General features: G+C 41.2%; 2 protein-coding genes across 2 annotated transcripts; one reads left to right on the forward strand and one right to left on the reverse strand.

The window, feature by feature from the left end:
• Nucleotides 1–260: 260 nt before the first annotated feature.
• Nucleotides 261–9,781, forward strand: stx17 (syntaxin 17). Its single transcript, XM_020093284.2, has 7 exons — nt 261–433; nt 1,534–1,753; nt 1,859–1,924; nt 3,975–4,286; nt 4,651–4,701; nt 6,716–6,802; nt 8,707–9,781. Exons 2-7 carry the CDS (start codon nt 1,631–1,633, stop codon nt 8,950–8,952), a joined length of 885 nt encoding a protein of 294 aa, XP_019948843.1. The 5' UTR covers nt 261–433; nt 1,534–1,630; the 3' UTR covers nt 8,953–9,781.
• A 566-nt stretch (nt 9,782–10,347) lies between these two features.
• On the reverse strand, nt 10,348–20,460 carry erp44 (endoplasmic reticulum protein 44). The gene is made up of 11 exons (XM_020093283.2): nt 20,280–20,460; nt 17,580–17,652; nt 16,811–16,850; nt 16,464–16,579; nt 15,456–15,640; nt 15,243–15,358; nt 14,988–15,162; nt 14,728–14,839; nt 14,471–14,612; nt 12,600–12,702; nt 10,348–12,506 (listed from the first exon to the last, which is right to left on the reverse strand). The coding sequence occupies exons 1-11, from the start codon at nt 20,337–20,339 to the stop codon at nt 12,396–12,398; spliced, it is 1,233 nt and encodes a 410-aa protein (XP_019948842.2). The 5' UTR covers nt 20,340–20,460; the 3' UTR covers nt 10,348–12,395.
• Nucleotides 20,461–20,548: the final 88 nt, after the last annotated feature.

Genomic DNA, 20,548 nt, shown 5'->3' on the forward strand with positions numbered 1-20,548 from the left:
ACAATGATAATAAGATTTGAATAGGAGACATTTTAATTTAATTTTAACAGATGTGATGATAAATAAAATTGTGATTGTTGTACCTTTCTAGTGCAAAACATTCAGATAAGACCTGTATTAAAAAATAAATAAATAACTCAATAGGATTATTTCATGGTGTAATAATAGCTTTTCACTGGAGATACTAACACAGTTCAGTTTTGGTCCCACCACGGGACCCTGTGAGGAGGAACGATTTGTAACGCCGGTGGTCGGAGGTCGGAATCTTTTCGCTGATGCACGGGAAAGAGAGTTGTTTACAAACAAGAAAGTGTCAAAAGAAAAGTGAAAGCGTCGCTGAAAGCTGCGGGTTTAGCTCCACGTTCGTTTTCTCTTCAGAATGGAGACTTGTAGTCTCTGATATCAAACACATCACTGGGTGATATTCTCTCTGGTAAGTGTCGCCGTGTGTCCTTTAAGTTTCCTTTAGCCTTCCTCCCCCTAGCATCACACTGGCGTTTGGAACAGAGCTAATATAACTCATCTTTATTAACTTTGATATTTACCACTTGGAGCATGTTAACAAAAACACGTAAATGTTTCCTGGTGTTTGTCTTTCATCCTCCTTCAGAGAAACTCCGAGGTGTTAATGTTTCTATTGTTAACAGCTAATATTAACCTCAGTGACTGAGTAGCTTAGCATGTTTATCATTAGACTCTTGCAAACACTCACATGGCGCCGTGTTATATGGAATTGCAACTGCATGTTACTATTTATTATTTCCATTAGTGATGATTCAATCCTTCATTCTTCAACCACCTGTTTTATAATTTGTGGAGGAAATGGTGAAGAAGGGATACCACAGTCAGGGATGGGTGATGTGGCTGAAAATGATATGTGGATAAGAGGATTTCACATCAGTCGATATCGATATTTATCACAATAAATGTCACATTATTGTGTCTTTTAAGTTTACAGACTGATTTTTGCTGCTGGTTGAAGGTTGTGGTTTAAACTCTTCTTTATGACACTTGATCAACAGCAAAACATTTTACAGATCTGAGGTAGATGTATATATACATATATATTCAACAGGCTGGATTTTGGTTATATTGCTTTTCATATCGTCTTATCATCACAATTTCCCATTTGGACCTTAACAAATAAAAGGGTACTTGATTTGAAATTTAATGGATTTTATATTTGCAGCTAATTCACCCACATTTGAGAAGCTGGAAATAGGAAATGTTTATTTTTGCAGAATTAATTGATTATCAATATTTAAAAAAAAAAAAAGATTATTATACAAATAAATGACTTTGAATTTTCTCTTGACTGAAAATAAAACTGATTGACTGAGTTTCACTGTAGATGCTGTACTTTCTGTACGCCACACAAGTAATAGTTCTAATACTCTTTTTACTGAGCGCAAGCTGGCAAGGAAAGAAATGTATTCATCTTATGGCGCCGCCAATTTTAGATGTGTGGGCAGACTTGCATGTGTCACAGAGTTTATTTTTCTGATTTATGTATTTTTTTAACATACTCTGCAGGCTTTTCCTGTTTCTGTGGGGGCAGATAGATAAAACTGAGCAGGTGCAGTGTCTGAAGTTACACAGAGGTGTTGGCTGTGGGCAGTCTGCAGGACACATGGCAGATGAAAGCAACAAGCTGACACTGAGGCGCCTGGAGGCACCGATCCACAAGTTCATTAAAGTGGCTCTGCCCACGGACCTGGAGAGGCTGCAGAAACACCACAATAACATACTGAAGGTGAAGACGGAAATCTGGCTGCACACATGATCTCACCCTCACCTCCACAGTCGTACTTCCAGTCAACAGATGGACAACTGATACTTTTCTCCTTCATTTACACAGTATCAACACAGCCAGCAATGGGACCGCCTTCATCAAGAGCACATCAACGCCAGCAGAACTGTTCAGGTATCATAAGAGACACTTTAAAAAAAAGCACCAGTGTCTGTATGTGACAGATAGAAAATGATAACTGGCCTGTCAATAGTTTACATTTGAAAACCATGAAACTTTATGATATTTTTCAATTTCCTGATGACAATAAACTTCTCATTCAAAACTTCCAGCCTCTCTGTCATCACGGAGGCATTAACTACATTTTTCAAGTCTTACTCCTGCAGATGTGTGAATGTGAGGATTGTTCAGATGATGATGGGATTCACCACCTCTTGAAATTGCATGACCTTGCAAAAGCAGAGCATGTTTTTTTTCTCAAACTGTCTGGACAATTAGGTGAAAGGAACTACGGGTTTTCTGATTTGAGTGTGAGCGAGGATTTCACATTTCAAAATTAAAAGTGATGACCAGTAGTAGCAGGACATGAAGTGCTGTCTTTGTCAAGTCAAATATAGACAGTGTTCATTGTGAGTGTAGTAGATGAATATCAGTCGTTTGTTTCAGAGCCTGTTTAAGCTGACACCTTTCTCAAACAAATGCATATTGAACTGCGTTTGAACACAATGAGGAAGTGTCTGGGACAACCACCTGTTATTACTTCACCAAGTCACATAATGAAAAACTTTACGATCTCAATTGCAACTACATCTGCTGAGGAAGACCCTGAGATCTGGTTAAATATAATACAATAAATTAATGTAAATCTATGCACTTTGAGTTTGCTCTGAAAAAGTAAGAAGTAAGTAAACATGCAATATAACAAGGAAATATTGAAAAAAAGATAAAATATAAGCAAAACACATAAAAATATTTTGACGGAATTTAGTTCTGCATAGAAATTCCCTCTTTTGAAAAAAATCAAGACGAGAAAGGAGTTTCTAACAAACCTTGAACACGCCAACGTGTGTGTGTGTGTGTGTGTGTGTGTGTGTGCGTGTGTGCGTGTGTGTGCGTGCGTGTGCGCGCAAGTGCTTGTGTACTTGTTCACATGGTGAGTGTGAAATGCCTTTAGGGATGTTATTGCCTGGAAGCCACCGTGTCTCTGAAGGTGAACTAAGTCCAAGCAGACACACACCTATCCTCTCACCATTCCCTGCAAATCCCAGGGACATACGCAGAGTGCTTTCTCATGTCTGCATGGTGTTAATACAGAGTATGGGTTAGTCTGCTCTGCTTTAGATGTGTACTGTATATACTGTAAGTGTGTGCTTATGTGCCAGAGATAGACAGTAGAGAGAAGGTGACTGAGTATGTTAAAGTTTAGACTGCCTTTCTTTCCTTCTTGCTTTTCATCCATTTGTCTTCAGTCCCTCCTTGTACAGAAACAGGCTGCAGTCTCTCTCCTCACCGATGATTGACATTTAGTCCCACTAGCCTAGCACCAAGCTAGCCCCCAGAGGAAGTCGCAGGCAGACTCAGTGCCCCCACCTTTGCCACAGCAGACACTGTGAGACAGCGGAGCATAGTCAATACTGTTGTATCATGAATATCTGCTATTGAGTATGTGGTTGGTTGTCTATCTGTCCGTCTGTGCTTTCAAGCTACTTACGGTCATGGTTAATTTGCAAGCTGACAGGTGTCTGACCTGACCGTCTCGGTGTTAATCAGTGTGTTTTTCGGTCTTATGCACATGAGGACAAGTGTATACATGTATGTTTATTCATGCTGTGTAATTAGCCGAATGTGTTATCGGCAGCACATTGACCCCCTGAGCCCGGGTCATCCTGCGGCCTGGAGGGCTGATGGCTGGGATGTAATCCTCCTGTCACCCTCAGGGCACGGCGGGATGAGGGGGCTTGTTTTCTCCAGCCTCACATCTGAACCTTATTAAGCCCTGCCAAAGTGCACACGCACACACACACAAACCAAGCAAAATGACCATGAATCATTATTTTTAGGTGGATTTAGAAGAAGTAATGTATATTATTGGTTACTAGAAGTTTTCAGGTTTTATGTAGCAGGTAACATCAAGTTATTCCCAGTTGTTTGGCTCGACCATCTTGTGCTGTATGTCTTTTTTTTGTTTTATCTATATAATGTATCTATAACTGTCGCCCTGCAGCAGCTGAGAGCAAACATCAGAGAGATGGAGAAGCTGTGCTCTCGGGTCCGTGCCGAAGACGCTCATGCTCTGGAAGCGCTTGTAAAGCCAGTCAGGGACAGAGCATCAGCCGCCGCATACGACTTCTTGCTATTGCACTCTAACCCCGTGCCCCAGCCCGCACCACCTCCATCACCTGCACCTGCCAGCAGTTGCCATGATGACGATGATGTGGGCAAGGAGTCTATGTCTGGCGGCAGGCAAATACAGCTGCACCTTCCAGAGATTCCTGCAGATCAGAGTGCGGCAGAGTCCTGGGACAACTTGGAAGAGGTACTGTGTGGAGCTCTGCGTCGATTTACACAGAAATTTAAACCAGGGTTAACAATGGCTCATTTATGTTTGAGTGTCCTATAAGCTGTGGCAGTGCAACAGCGTGAACATCGGGCCCAGGACCCTGAAATAAAATGGAATTTAGCCACTAAATGTGCTATATCTAATGTAAATGACCCATTTTACCTGTTTCTACAGACAAATCTATTTCAATCTGCTTCGCTATATTACATATTCTACACATTATTACTGGTTAATTCAATCGTCCATCTCTAAAACTGACAGTATTGACTTTGACTGCAGCTGTAAATTTGTGTGATGAGCATCATATTGAAATAAATCTAATATTCTCTTTTCTTCTCAGGATCTGAAGGAGCTGAGTGGTTTGGTGACAGAGTTTAGTCTGCTTGTTCATGTGAGTATGAACTCCCAACTCTGCCCTATATCTCAACATTGTATGCACTTCTCCAGCTACATGTGTGCACAGCTACGCCTGTGAACAAAAAAAATGTGACGGAGTCGGTTCGCCTATGGCGTTTCCAGGAAGTAGTGTGTATTTGACCGTATGTGCTTGTGTTGCCTGGTAAGGCTCCTCCGAGAGAAGGTTACACAGATCAGCCCGAGACTACCGCTGGGGCCTCGGAGGCCCCTCATCCAAAGCAAGAGAGGAGGCGGGGGAGAGAGGGAGGATTTGGGTGAGGACAGCAGGTTGTCCACAGGGAGTAAGGAGAGAAACAAGGGATGCATCGGAGCAGGTGGAGAACAGACGGTCCAGATTATCACTCTATCCTCAGGGATGGAGGGAGAGAAGCAAGGAGGCAGGGTGAAAGGAGAGATTAACGGAGAAAAGAGAGAGAGAGAGAAGATGTACTTAGGTTAGAAAAAACACACAGAGGCATGGGGAAGGAAGAAAGAGCATAGACATGTTGTTGTGGTGTCTCTGGGGTGAAAGACGCCGTTAGGGGAGTAATATTCCAGCGCTCAGCCACAGTGGAAACACTGAGTGTGTTTGAGTGTGTGGTTGTTTCTGTGTCTGTACGTGCGTCATGTTAGTGGATGTTCCGGTGCTTGTCTGCGTGCTTCTGTGTTTTTCTTTCTGTCGTCTGGGGCTTTCAATTAACTAAGATTTTTTCAGCTGTAGATTTCTACTGAAAGGACAAATTAAAGAATTTGAGAGTTTAAATTTGTTTTGCTAAGAGAGTCGACTGAAGACAGCTGTGGGGTAATCAAAACGTGACCACATTACAGAGAAATATTTAGTTTCATTCTTTATAGCTCCACCAGTTAGAGAATTAATGTGCAAATATTTTGATGATAAAATAATTGTTTTTGTGATTTTTCTTTCTATTCTATAATTTTTGTTTTCATTATTACACTTTGGTGACATTTTATGCCTTTATGAGTAAGAAATAGTGTAGAAATAAGATTAATCGAAAGGGAGAGATGCAACAGTCTCTAACTGGTTCAGTTCTGGTTCATGGTTGACATCTACCCTGTTAATGTTTTTTTTTTAGCAGAAGTGTCAAACGTAAAATTTGCAGCATCTCCAGTGAGAGAATTTGATTCCTTGTCTTATTTTATCCTGGACATTTAGGGCGCTGGTGCAATAAAACAAAAGATTTGGAGGTGTCACCTCTGGGTGTGGGTATTTTTCAGTATTTCACTACTTTCAAATGATTCATTGAGAAAGCAATCCGCAGATTCATCAATAATGAAAATAGTTTCAGCCCTATTATCATTTAATCCTGAATAGTATGGCTCCTGCTTGTCTGACCTAACAAGACTGAATCTAAGACTGAAAATATTTAGTTATAGGCAGCTTTTACCTGGGAATGTAAGAGAAGAGGTCAAATGGACAGAGCTGAGTGTCTCAGAGTGAGGAGGTGAGAGAGGAACAAGCTATTTTGAACATAGGTGAGGAAGAGGAGGAGGAGAAGAAGATGTTCTGGTTGTTGTTTGGTCACTGTCTATCTGGGCCTCACATGGAGAGAGACAGCTGCCACTCTGAATATTTCATGAGATCTACACAATGACACACACACACAGACACACTCACACACACAAACACACCGTATAGCCCCACCCCCAGTATAATCTCCATTGAATATACCTTCAACCTCCACACACACACACACACACACACACACACACACACACACACACACACACACACACACACACACACACACACACACACACAAACCCTTCCCATGTTATCTTGTTCTGTGGAGCAGAATCTGGACACTTAAGAAAACGTACTAGTGCACAACAGGTGGATACTCTTTCACACAAGGAAATGCATGTGCTAGCTTGTGTGTGTGTGTGTGTGTGTGTTTCGTGTGTGTTCGTGTGTGTGTGTGCGTGTGCGTGTATGTGTGCGTGCGTGTGTCTGTTTATATGTGTTTGTGTGTCTAACTCCTTTGCATCAGTCCCAGCAGGAGAAGATTGACAGCATAGAGGACAACGTCAACACAGCCGCTGCCAACGTGGAGGAGGGGACCAAGAGCCTGGGGAAGGTGTGTATGTGTGTGCTCGTGGGTGTGTGTGCTTGTGTGATTGTGTGTGTGCGCGGTGTTTGGAAGATAGGGAGATCGATGGCACTTTGCCTCCCAGCCATTCCACAGCGTTTGTCCCTATTGATCTGTTCGAATACGGAGGAAAGCTGCAATTAAGGAAATAGAGAGCAGAGAGGGATAGAGCAGAGTGGAGGGCAGGAAGAGTGATAGAGAGGTAGGATGAGAGGTTGACAAGCGAGGGTCTGTGTGTTAGTGTGTGTGCAGCATTAAAGAGAGGTTTGAATGACTGTTTAATAGTTTTTCAGGAGCAGCATTCAGGCGGCAATGTCAATTCGATACACTCTTAACACTGAGTGTAACTCAGAAGGACAAGTCAGTGCCCTTCACACATATTACACACTTGATGAACTTTTTGTCCGTAATACCCAGAATGAATCACTTGTTCTTTTAAAAACCACAGTAACACAAACACACGCAGCAGTCAAAGCGATTCTTTCTAACTAACTTCCAGTATTTAGTTTTGGATTCAATAAAAGGAAAGAAATCTTCACTCTTTCTGATGAAATAATTCATGTTGATCTTAGTTTCGCTCACAGGAACTAAGATAGTGCAAGACACTAAAGTGCAAGTTGCTTTCAGGGGAAGGTATGGAGGGGAGAAATAATGTAATTTCATCTCACTTGCTTTGATTGTATATAATGGTGAGAATACCACAAACAAAATTCTGATCTTTTGTCTCAGAATTTCATCTTGAGGTGGCAGCAGGAGTCCCAGGTTATTGTATTAATAGACACAATCATAAATATCAGTCCTCTAAATGTGCCTGATTATTTTCATCATGATTCATGAAATATATACGGTGGGAAATCAGTGTAAAATGGCAACAAAATGCCCAACCTCGCAATAATACAGAGAGTGATTAAGAAGTCCCACCATTCCACCAAGTGTCAAGAAAATCAGTTCAGTCGTCTTTGTGTAAATCTGCTAAAAGATAAATGCCAATAAAAAAACATAACATCCTTGGCAAAGGTAAAAATCTAAAAAGACAAGGCTAAGTGCATGGCTCAAAACTAAATACTGTGCAGGGGCCTTCAAACAATTTGAACCTTTGTATATAATGATTACTTCAAAAATGAAATATTGTTTTTAATTTAATTCTAATTAAATTCACCCATATGGTGACAGCAATAAAGGTTGACCTCTGTAAGTTTAGCAGCAGATGTAGTGGGCTGCACATTGGGGGAGAGGGGTGTGGAGAGATAACACAGATGAGAGGGAAGTGAGATGTTTGAAAGCTTGTAATCTGTCATCAGGTCAAACAGCAATACACACACACACACACACACACACACACACACACACACACACATGATCAGTCTCACAACACCCACATTTCCTGCCGTCTTCCACAACCTGTACCCAGAGTCCTTTTAACTCAGCTGAAATTAAAAATTCCCTCAACTGCCACAGGGGTTGGGTCAAGCAATGCTGGCTTTTGAACTAGATTAATTTAATGGTGAAGTGTTAATCAAGTGTGTGTCCATGTGTGTATGTGTGTGTGTGTGAGGGCGGCCATTAATTGCCATCAGCAAAGAGCACCTTCCACTGTGATGATAACAGCCGTAATAACACACAGGCCACATCTCTCTGATTTCTCCTAAATGAAGATAATGAAAATGCTTTGATGCTGCTGTGGAAGAGTCGGTTTACATTTGCACATGCAGCCTCGTTTGTGTCGGGTTTTTTTCTTCCTTCCTTCCGTTGGTCGATGTGTGATCATGAAAGGATAGACACATCCAAACTCTATCTCACTCCGTCTTCAAGCCACAAGGTACTAATGCCTCCGTGTGTGTACGTGTGTGTCATATTAAAGTCGAGCGTGTCTCTGCCTCGCGTCTCTCCAGGCGGTGGGCTACAAGATGGCGTTGCTGCCAGTTGCCGGGGCGCTGCTGGGCGGTGCGTTAGGAGGACCACTTGGGCTGCTGGCGGGGTTTAAAGTCGCAGGGGTGGCCGCTGCTCTGGGAGGGGGCGCCCTGGGGTTCGCGGGGGGCAACCTGGTCCAGAAACACCGCAAAGCCAGAGTGGATCTACAGATGAAACAACTGACAGCGCCACCACCCGACGAAGCGGAGTCCAGTAAAGACAAATGATGTGGTCCGCCTCTGACCTCAGCTGCTGGTTAATCACTGAGGTGTCCCATGTTGACTGACCAATTAGGAGGAAAAACCAAACTCAAAGAGACTCAGTGTTGGACTTTGTCGTCTTGTGTTTCTGGTACCAAGCACCGCGGTGAATCAATGACACATTAACAGCCTTATTTTAGAGTTGGATGCTTTTATGTTTGTGTGTGAATAGTGTTTCTGTGAGGACGTTTTATACACACAACAGTTTTTTTTTTTATTGTGATTACAGCAAAGCAGTGATTTTTACTTCAGCTGTGAGTGAGGCCAGTCGGACACAGCCTGACTCATTTCAATTTAACTGACACATATATTCTGTAAACGCTGGTGGGTGAGACACCTGTTTTCACGATGGTTTGTCACTTTACCTATAATCATGACTCCGGTCACACATACACAAATATGAAGCAAATGTCGCTCCCTGGCTCACACAGATTAGAAGTGAGGGGAAGGTTCACCACTGAAACATTTGCGTATGTGTGACCGCCCCTCATGCAGGCAATAACATGCTAATGTGAACAGCTCTACTACTGAGACTTTATAATAATGTGTGGAGAATTTTTTTTTGACTACCATCTCTGTTGTGCTTCATTTATTTATTTATAAATGTAAATTTAAAGTGGCACTGCTTCAGAGTTTATATCAATTATTCTCCATTTACACACAGACCTGTTGTTTTTGCACAAAAAGCACCAAAGTGCCATCGTCCAGATCAGCTCAGTGTCTGGACTCTAACAATCTGCCATGTATTCATTTGATCTCTGCTGGTTTTCTGCCAAATAAAACCTTCATTTTATCACTTATGTCTTTTATTCAACAAGTTAAACTTCAAAACATTCCTCAAGTATGACGGATACGAAGGAACATCAGAATCCCAGAATTATCCACTTAACCATGATTGAAGATAAGTTGAAGTTGCCGAATATAAAGAGAATTACCATTAAAATGCCACGTTATCTCACAAACTACAAGCAGTCTACTGTAGTAAATTTTTACCAGGTTATTTATGGACTCAGTTATCAGTTGCAAATTGGTTTTGTTGTACTAATATCTGTATCGTTGAGAAATAAACCTCAACAAAACATTGCATTGAAAACGTTAAGAAATCAAAACATTTTAAATGATAAATGAACATTAACATATTTAAGATCTACCTCAAAATAATTGGGATGTAGTACATAATATTTCAGATGTATATGTATTAATTTTTATTAACTAAAATTCAAACAATTTAATTTCAAAATTCAAATGAATGAATTTTAATCTTTTCAAGACTCAGCAGAAACCCTACGGTTGGAACAAAAGAACAAATGACGGCAGTAAAGTTCAGACAAACTCACAAACAACGCATCAGACGAGACAACATCCTGTAAAATGATTTTAATTTACTTTACTCTGCTTCCCCTCTGAGATGACTGGTTTGGAAATGGCATCACACTACCCCCTGTTGATCTCCTGTATGCGGGCTGATATGTCACTATGCAGGCATCTGCGGAAGGGCAGGACGCACAGTGCAAACTGAGCAAATGGGTCCCCCACACTTGTGATCGAACTTCAGCTTCTGCATTTCATTCCCGCTTCACTTCATTCTGGGGACCTCAGGGTTCTAGACATGTACCAAAAAAATCCCAAAATACATCAGAGGAGACAAAAGCCAGTTTTGAGAGGACTTGTATAAAGTGAGACTGAAATTTCCACTGTTCATTAAATGATTTTTCCCCCGTTGTCTCTCGACTTTTTTAAAACACTAGGAGGGACGCAGTCTTTTCTCCCCCAGCAGGACACATTTGACAACAGGTAACAGCAAAAACAGCCATTTCATAACTTTACTACCATGTTAAAGTACAGTTCAAAAACATGTTTTTCCTCGACTTCGATTCCCAGGAACACAACTCAGGGGTGTCATGGCAAACATCGTGCCTATGAAAATGACCCATTCCCCTTTGACCTGTTCATATTTTACTGTTTTAAAGCTGTGACGTTAATTTGACTTTAAGACACCGACTAACAGAAAAAGACAATTTCCAATTCAAATTTCTACAAATTAGTGTCAGGGTAGAGAGACTGACAACATTTCTGATTGGAGTCATATCCTTAAAGACAATTCTTTAAAGAGGCACATTTGGCATCAATTTTAGCCACGAGCTTATGTGGCTGAATGTGTAAAACTACATCTCCTCCACCTTTCTTAGCTCTGTGAAATTAGAATGTGAACATTGGCCATGCAGGCAGATTCTGGATTGGACTTTAAAGTCCAGAAACAGATTTATCCTTCTTGTCATTTGCGTTAATTCATGTTTGAGGTTTTGGTCCTCTTAAATAAATTAACCTAATCAAAGGTTTTCTTTATTGTTTCTGTTTGTTGCTTCAATTTGGAGCTTTCTACCAACACAAGCCATCCAGGGCCGGCAGCAGAGAAGCCTCCTTACAGCATGATGCTGCCACCAGCAGGCTTCATGGTGGGGGTGGTGTCTTTTTGGTCATGTGCAGTGTGGGAACAGTGTTTTTTATGTTGGTCAAAGGGTTTTCTGTTGATTGGTGACAAAAATAAAAAAAGGTCAGAGGGGTGAATATTTTCTACAGGCACTGTAAGATACATCATTATCTATTACCATTAGTACCAGGGAGAGCAGGGGTGCATCTCAATAGACTGGAGTAGCTCTGTCTCTTTATCTTCTGTCTCAAGTCAGGATTTGAAATTATTTTAACCCTAACACCAAGATATTTCTAAATATTTTTCTATTCCTTCAGAACTCCTAGATTGTGTGGAGAAGATATGGAGATACAGCTACTTCAAACAGGCATATAGTTAGAACTTGTGCTATACAAACAAATCCGACAAGAGTTGGTCATTTTGAGACGCAGCCATGAGGTCAGTGAGACTAACTAAGCGCCTCCTATCAGACAAGCCTGACTGGACTACCCACAGATAAGAACCGTACAACTGGAGTGAGGGAACTGATCCGTTTTTTTTCCTACAAAAAGCAGGGTGATGCAAAAAAAAATAAAATAAAGAAAACTCTGCATTTAATTTAGACCAACAATGAGACTCCCATGTAGCACAAACATATTTACAAGCTCCAAAAAAATAAAAGTAAAAACACCTCTCTTGATGTCCTAATGCTCCTAACCCCCTGCCCACACACACTTCTTCTTTATCCCCCACTTTCTTTTAATCCAAAATAAAAATTGTATGTGAAAGATTTATGAAAATATAGGTTATTCCAACATGGTTGTGTTATGGACTGTGCTCCTCTCCATCTTCCTCTCCATCCTCCTCTTCTTCATCTCTCACTCTTCAGTAAGGGTGTTGGGTGTTGCTGTTCTGTCCCGCTGGCCTGTCCCAACCCTAACCCCCTCCCAGACCCCGGGGCGTGGCATTGAGTCACAGGATCACTGAAAGGCTGTAGAGGTCACAGCTCGTCGCGGTCCCGACTGAGGATGGTGTATCGAGTCTCGCTGGGAGCTAGCTTTTGAAATGAGCTCTCTGGAGGGCTGCTGGCCACTTCTTCTCCCGTCTCCTCCTGAAGGTAAAAGTCAAATTCAAAACCATCCATTTTTTCATGACAAAGAAAACCCAACTTTCAGTGCCTCCACAGTGTGTGCTGCTGTCTAACCTGTCCAGGTGTGATGTCTGTGGGGTCAGGACCATGGTGGAACTCTCGGTGAAGCTTTCCGGAGTTAAGGTCTAACACAAACTGTCTCAACTTGCCAGGGATACTGCAAAAAAGACACAAATGTACAAATTGAACATCATGCAAGAATTTTTAGAGCAATCGCAAATGATTGTACGAACAAGCTGGATTCACTAAACTGTCTTTACGGCAAAAACGTGTTGCAATTCCCTCATTTCATCTATGTGCTAATTTGTGAGATTTAATCCCAAAAGAGATTGCTTCATTCAATATTACTACCACTGAGCTTCATGTGCTGATGCTGGAACTCAGCAGATGAAAAAGAAAGAAAGAGAGTCACCCTTGCATACCTTAACGGACAAACCCCTTTATAATCTAGCTTCCCATTCCCACATCTTAATGGACAACCTGCTCTGTGCCCAGAGATCACCTTCCCCCACAAGCTAAATATCAAAATGTCTTTCTGAAGCAAAGTGATATGGGAGGCGGTCATGAGGATGTGACAGTCAGGGAGAAAGGCACCAGCAAATCAAACCATAGGTTATGTTACACTGTCAGGTGTTTTAATAGAGGACGTTTCCCAGGAAGGTGAACTGCATTAAAGACCCTTAGGCAGCTGTTGGAGAATTTTCCTCAACAACTAATGAATGCTAAAATGTGCCAATTAAAATAGAATAAAATCATTTCTACGAAAAATGTTTTTCTTGAAATAAATGAGCAAGCAGCAATTATGATATGGTGTGAACACAAAAGTGATTTTGCATTAAGTTATCGATTTGTTTCTCAAAGTGCCACTTCAAAGCAAATCTCTTTGTTAGAGAGATTCTTGCATGAAACACATCGTGTGAGTGTCAGACAAAGGCATTCCTGCACACCAAGTCCAACAATTAAGACAGACCTGCTTGAACTACAGAGCCGGCCGGACGTAATCGTTTATATGAAACAAAACAGCGCGTGGCAGCGGAAGACATGAGTCCCTGAGGACATGTCATGAAGCCACATTAATCCATATCAGCGTTGTCCTGGAGGAGCGCTTATTAACGACAGGTCATGAGCTGTTGTCATATCACACAGACAAAGCTGGTCCCCAGTTGCAGCTAACTCTGTGTGTCAGGACAACATGAAGACACACACGCACAAACATATATATAACATACACTGCGCTAATGTAATTACAAGCTGTGCACCACATGCAGTGGTGATGTGATGCAATTAGGTTGTGGAGGCTGGTCAGTCCTCGGGGCTTCTGTCTATCTGATCAAACTCTGATTGGGGACTGGGGGGAGGCAGAGTGGTGGAAGGGGGGCAGAATAAATAAGATTAAATTAGATTAGACTGGATTAGTTTAGCACTTATTGCACGTGCCAAATCATGTCACATTAGCACTGGTGTCCCGGCCCATTCATAAAGGACGGATTTTAGGAGGTGTGACATTTCTCTGATGTTCAGTGTGCAGTGGACTGTGGTGTGTGTGGTCCTGCCTGTGTATGTGTGTGTGTGTAATGAAATTAACTTTATTTTAGGAGAACCTGTTATGAATAATTTCACAATGATATCATTTAGCTCATCAGCATCAGGCAATAACTGTTCAGAAATGTCCGAAAGTGCTGAACATATCACATCCATTTGACATGTGGGTGATTCATGAGTTAATTACAGCTGCATCTGTGGTGAGTTGTCATTTATATTTGGGCATTTCTGCTTGTGTAAAAAAAAGTTGCCAACTTCTAATTGCTAATGTTCAGAAGAGGGACATATGTTGGTTTAACATATGAAACATTTCGCAGTCAATCAAAGGTTTTGCACACATGCATCCACATAATAATGTAAACAAAGTGAAAGGTGGTACTTACGAGAGATCTTTAAAGTCAGGAAAGACATACATGTGTCTGAACGAGTCTATAGCAATGACGGGACAGTCGGCTGGAGTTTTCTGGATATGGAGCAGAGGATGGCGGAACTTTTCACAGTCTGCATGAAGGAAGTTTACAGACCCTGAGGAGGAGAGAGAAAATACTGTTAACAATGTCATGAAAACCACTTTGCCCATATGGCTTTTGACGCGACGCGATCACAATCCTGACAGGTATTACATTTCACAACAATTCACCTTTCTCACTGATGAGCTGGCGAGCTACTTCGTGTTGGAATTTCTCTAAGCTCTCTCCGTCTTCTCTGATGTGGAACAAGATGAGGAAAGGGATCCCTTCCTCAGTCAGCTCCTGGAAAAAACACAAAGGGTAAAAAATGAGTCTATGTGGCTTACATCCATGTAAATCTACATATCTATACTCAAACATCTGATATCAGGTCACAATATAGATAATCATAATGCAGAAATGTCTTTTTATGCAAAAGCAGACAACAAACCTCTCCATTTTCAAAGGTGATCTCTCTGACGAGGGGCACACACTTGTCTTGGGACCAGGCGTAGGTCAGGTCAAAGTTGGCGAGTGAGCCGAGGTAGATCATGTCAGGGACGCTCTCGCCCACAGGTTTGTAGATGATGTTGTCTCCACTGAAGCGCTCGGACTCAGAGACAGAGCTGGAAGTCAAGGCGGTTAAGAAGAGTTTAAGATAAACTATGAAACAGAAAATTAAATCAATGGGTAATATATAACTCACCCAAAGGCAGCCAAGAACGTGCAGTCATCTCGAAGGATGTTGGCAACTTTTTCATATGCGTGGTAGCTGTCCGAGTCCTTTTTTTCAAAGTAACCGATGATGTTTCTCTTTGACCTCTGTTCAATAGGAAAGAAACGGTGTTAAGAAAATAACGGATTCACTTGCATGATGTGGAAATTTGTATTTTATTACCACCACGTGTTTGCCACTTACATCCAGAGTGTTAACCTCTTCCATTGAGTTCATTTCTTTTACGGGGTCGACCTGCTGTTGGCGTATGAAGTCAGCTATGGCCACCACTGACCTCTGACCCCTGTACTCCCTCTTCATCATCATCCCATTGCGGAACAACTTCAATGTTGGGTACTTAGTGATGCGGTACCGCTGGGCAATTTCCGCTACACACAGAGGCAGAAGGGAAAGTTAAGTAAAGAAGGACAAATCAATTGATGAAGAGGAGGAAATGGAGTAAAAACACATGGGGGGTGGGTGGATGAGGAGCAAAGCAGTGATAGAGACGGCGACTAAACCTCAGCCTGAAAACACTGCCTTCAGTCAGCTCGGAGCTCTGATCTCCCACATGAAAGCTGCCCCCCACCAAGAGTAAATATTCTCTCTGCACACAGTGAATGAGTGTGTGTGTGTGTGTGTGTGTGTGTGTGTGTGTGTGTGTGTGTGTGTGTGGCAGGTGTCAATCTCCCTGTGGGGTGTCTCTAAGCCTCCAGTCTTCACAGGAAGCAGCAGTTTTGTCATTAGTCTTCAAACAGTTTGCAGGTCATCAATAATTCTCTTTAATTTGCTTTATCTCAAAAGGCTGAGGCTGACGGTTTATGTGTCTGTGCTTTGGTGTGCTGGGCATCTATGTGGACATATGTGTATCAAATATAATGACAGATTGTGAGTGTGTGTGTGTGTTTTTTGTTTCTTGTATATACACAGTCAGGGTGTTCTAGCAGTTTAGGGCAGTATATCACCATAAACAACAACCACCACATATAATTAGGATACATACACTTACAAGTCTAACAACTTGTATAATAGACTCATTATTTATAGGAGCAGGTGAGTAACAACACATTCATTTTCCAGTTTCAGCTTTAACATTAATAATAATATTTCGACTTGTCTCTTCTTATTTTCATGTTTTTAGTTTAAGGGTACATTATTGGTGGCACTTTTGTTACAACAAAAACAAAATAGACATAAAAAAGTTATACTCACAGTGTTGGTCACAGTCGACGCGAGCAAAAACCACCTGCGTGGCCTCAGGAAACTCCTGCCGCACTGTGTTCGATGCCTCCTCAAAGATTGGATGGAGCATCTGACTGAATCTGCACCTGCAGGGTGGTTGAGAAAGTAAGAGTGTGAGCTCAAACGGCTTTCTACAATTTGTGAGTAAATTAGGTAAATTTGTTTTCCGCATCTAGAACAAACCTTGTAGTGTTTGATTAGGCTGCTGAATTATTTTTTCTGAAATAGGTCATTTACCTTCTGATTAATTTGAACTCAGAAAAACTTACATAATGTGCAAAAGTTCAGTGAGTGGGGGAGAGAAGCAACACACTTACCAGTCTGCGTAGAAATTCACTAAAGCCACCGCAGCATTATCTGCAAAAAAAACGCACACAAACAGAATATGAATACAGGATTCTATTCTTCTATTTAATATTATTAAATGGCTACATATTCTGTTTATTAAGAAAAAAATAGCATTTCAGCAACTGCAATTTATGACCAGTGACTCATGGCTACTATGATGAATATTAAATGAAATATGTAAAAAGACTGGTAAGACTGTGAGAAGGCAGCAATAGGTGTGGTCAGTATAAACACATATGTGATGGCAGGCATCCAGGAAAAATAAATTTGCTTTTCCATCTCATCGTCAACCTCATTTAGGGGTTACATGAAAACATCTGCTTTGCACAAAAACAACTAATTTAACATTACAGGCTGAGATCTTCCGAAGCTGCTAAGTTTCACTGAAGTCTAATAGGTGACATGTAAACAGTCTGATGAACTGGACTGAAAACATAAAATCCTCCCAAAATAAAGAAGATGGTGAAAATTAATGAACATCTCTCTGCAACAATAAAATAATAGACAAACAAGAACTGGTTAGGAAGACTTGGGAAACTAGAATATTTGCTCTCTGAGAAGTAAATAAAAAGGAAATAAGTTCAAAGATAAGCTCAGCAGCTGCTGGCTGTAAGTTAATATGGTGGTGGTATCTTCTCATCTATGTCTTAGCAAGAAAGCAATATAAAAAGTACATATTCTCAAAATGGAAAAATATTCTTTTAAGACACTTCTAAGAGGTAACATCCGGCGTCTTACTTAAGACATCATCAATGTTGCCCGAGTCCAGACTGGTGATTTCTGCTGCACCGGGGGTAGAGAGGCCCATCACCTGCAGACACACAGGTAAAACACACATCAGCAACTAAACACAAATATGCTGCTTTACATAAGGCGGAAGCGAAAGAGACGAAGTTAACAAACTGGTTTTTCAGTATACTGCTAACTGGCATTCCTACAGAGGTGAACACCAGTATTCAAACTGAAGTACCCACGACAGAACTGAATACTTCATAAAAAATAGGGTATCGCTTTGTGTAATTCTAACTATTTTTATTTTGAACACATGTACTGTAATTGCATTTCTATAATTTACACCATGAACAAATAATGTGATTATAACACACTTGATATGAGCAATCTTTGGAAAACCTTTTTGTCAGACAGTTTCTTTGACATATTACCTGCTAGAAACCGCAGAATAGGGTGTTTATTCAATATTAATTTTCTAAGAGAAAAATGGATTGATCTTCATTAAATAAATAAAAAACAGGCATGTATTAGGAATTGAGTCTCTGCAATTTTGTGCATTTCAAAATGAAAAATCCAGGTCTAGTGAATTTAAGCATGGTTTCATAAAGAGACTGCTGCCATTCTAGTTCTTTCCTGCATCTTCCACACTGGATCAAACAATCATGAATAAAGTTTTAATTATGATGAACAAACTGTGGATTTCTGAACTCCAGCTCTGATTACAGCAATGTATAAAAGAGTCCTGTATGACAGAGATTAGAGCAGAGAAAATTGAAGGCCTAACATGACATTCACTGGTGGGTCAAATGAGGAGAAAGAGCACAGAAGCTGGCGAGGGGCTGCCTGCCAAGTGAAATCACAGAGACAAAAATAAACAAGGCAACTGTAGCCTGAATGAACTCTTTTATTCAAAGAGCCTATCTGCCAGATAGCCTCATTGAAGCTGTGACAAACACAAATATCATATATGGATTCAGTGACAGAACCAATGGCACAGCCAGAGTTGGTGCTACTCTTTGCTTTTCTGAATAACCTAAATATGTGAGTGAACTTCTGCTCACACACATTGCGGTGGTGGAAATCAGGACACATCTGGAGACATCACAAAACTTAGGTGTTTAAGCCAAAATATTGGGGAAACATTCTGGATATACTGTAAACTGTCAAATAATTAGATAAACTCTGATCACATATTAAGCAAACAGAGAATGTTGTGGATACAGTTGTTAATACAGTAAAACACTGAAAGTCAATGCAGACTCTTTTTTGTAAATATAACTGAACCAAACTTTTGCCACATTTCAGTCAATGAGTTATAAAAGATTCATCTCTGTAGGTCGCGATAATGATTTGGAATGTGAAAAATCGTAAAGAAATACATACACTTCACATCATTTCAAAAATGTTATGTGTAATATTAATAATATTCAATGACCATGCAGCAAAGCTAGTACCTAGTATCCAGCTTTTGTTCAAACACCTAAAATTTGAATTATGAGCTTTAATGTAAAATGTGAATTAAAGAGTTAAAAATGTACAATTTCATGAAAATTGGATACTTTCACTTCCAACTAATGCATGCAACTCACCATTATCTATTACCAATTCATCTTTCAATTGTTTTCTCAAATAAAATATGTTGTTTGTTCTTAATAATTAGAAAATGGTGACAGAATCGCAACTTCCCCAAAAACCAAATGTGACATATTGAAAGGTCATATTTTGTCAGATCAACAGTCCCAAACATTAAAATATTCATTTTATTGTCATGCATGACAAAAACACATCGACTCTTTGGATCGGAGAGGCTGAAACCAGAGAATATTGTAATTTTGTAATAGTGACTCGACACAGTTGATTAACTAGATAATGACAACAAATATTCTATAGATCAACCAACTGTTGCAGTCGTAAAGATATATTTTCCTGTCTCCATTAAAAAGTTGGATCCACACAGCATGACACAGTCTAGTATAAAAGTCCCAGCTGTTGAACCTGTGAGGATTCTTCTCTGAAGCTCTGATACAAGTTCTCAAGTTTTCTTTACAGGCCCAAACTGCGCCCTGTCTAGTTCCGGGTTGTCAGCCAATAAGAATGAGCCACAACAGAGGAATTCACCAACCGGCGAGCATCATTCAGAGACACACGAAGAGTCCAACAATAGCTTTGTGCATCTCTGCAACAACAAATATGAAGGTTGAGCGACTCCTGCAGAAACCATTCAGTCAAGAAAAATGTTTTGATTAACCGTGTTAGCAATTAGCCCCTATCCTCCCACTGATACTGTGTAATAGCATCCAATGCTAACCGACTACATCACTCCCAAACAAAGTTGGTGCAACTGCAGCTCGTGTGTTTACAGTTCTAGAACATACATTGTGTTATGTGGGAGTCGTGGCGTTATATAAGAGGGATTACGGCTAAAGAAAACCCCAGCCAACGTGATTCAACGCTACCGGCTAAGTCGACACTGCAGCTGGATAACTCGATTAGCTGTAGGGGGTCAACTGTGGGGGAACCCCGGTGCAAAGGGCCCCTCGATGAACCTGGTGAATACCTGCGGCTGCAGGAGAGAGTGGGCTTGTCACCTTCAACACTTTATTAGCCACGTCTCAAGCCACCACAGGCTCATCGCTTAGCTAGCGGCTAACCGACGCTAGCTTAAAGCAGCTAGCTGTGGGAGCGCGTTACAGACCGCAGACTTACCAGCAGTATGACCGTGACGCAGCGGGTGTCCAGAGATGGAGATGGGGCGGACAGTTTCATTGTACAGTGGAGTTATCCTGGAGGTGCTGCTCTGGAGTTGTCCCTGTTCTGTCTCGACGCCGCTGTCCTCACCGCAGCAGGAAACCGACGGCGAACAGATCTCACGGTGACCACGGAAGCGGGAGTGACGCTTCCGGGTATTTCCTCGGCATCCTGGGTAATGCAGTCTCCAGAGCCAGGCTGACGGTGGAGCTGAGCGATGAGGAAAA

This window comes from Paralichthys olivaceus, chromosome 13 (assembly GCF_024713975.1).
Source record: "Paralichthys olivaceus isolate ysfri-2021 chromosome 13, ASM2471397v2, whole genome shotgun sequence".
Lineage (NCBI taxonomy): Eukaryota > Metazoa > Chordata > Actinopteri > Pleuronectiformes > Paralichthyidae > Paralichthys > Paralichthys olivaceus.

What these genes read in the sequence shown, in the direction of transcription:
- stx17 (XM_020093284.2), top strand. Translation starts at nt 1,631, where the DNA reads ATGGCAGATGAAAGCAACAAGCTGACACTGAGGCGCCTGGAGGCACCG. An exon ending in ACCACAATAACATACTGAAG is followed by an intron (nt 1,754 to 1,858) that starts GTGAAGACGGAA and finishes TCATTTACACAG; the next exon opens with TATCAACACAGCCAGCAATG. An exon ending in CCTGGGACAACTTGGAAGAG is followed by an intron (nt 4,287 to 4,650) that starts GTACTGTGTGGA and finishes TTTTCTTCTCAG; the next exon opens with GATCTGAAGGAGCTGAGTGG.
- erp44 (XM_020093283.2), bottom strand. Translation starts at nt 20,339, where the DNA reads ATGAAACTGTCCGCCCCATCTCCATCTCTGGACACCCGCTGCGTCACG. An exon ending in GCGTCACGGTCATACTGCTG is followed by an intron (nt 17,653 to 20,279) that starts GTAAGTCTGCGG and finishes GTGTGTCTGCAG; the next exon opens with GTGATGGGCCTCTCTACCCC. An exon ending in TCACCTTTGAAAATGGAGAG is followed by an intron (nt 14,840 to 14,987) that starts GTTTGTTGTCTG and finishes TGTTTTTTCCAG; the next exon opens with GAGCTGACTGAGGAAGGGAT.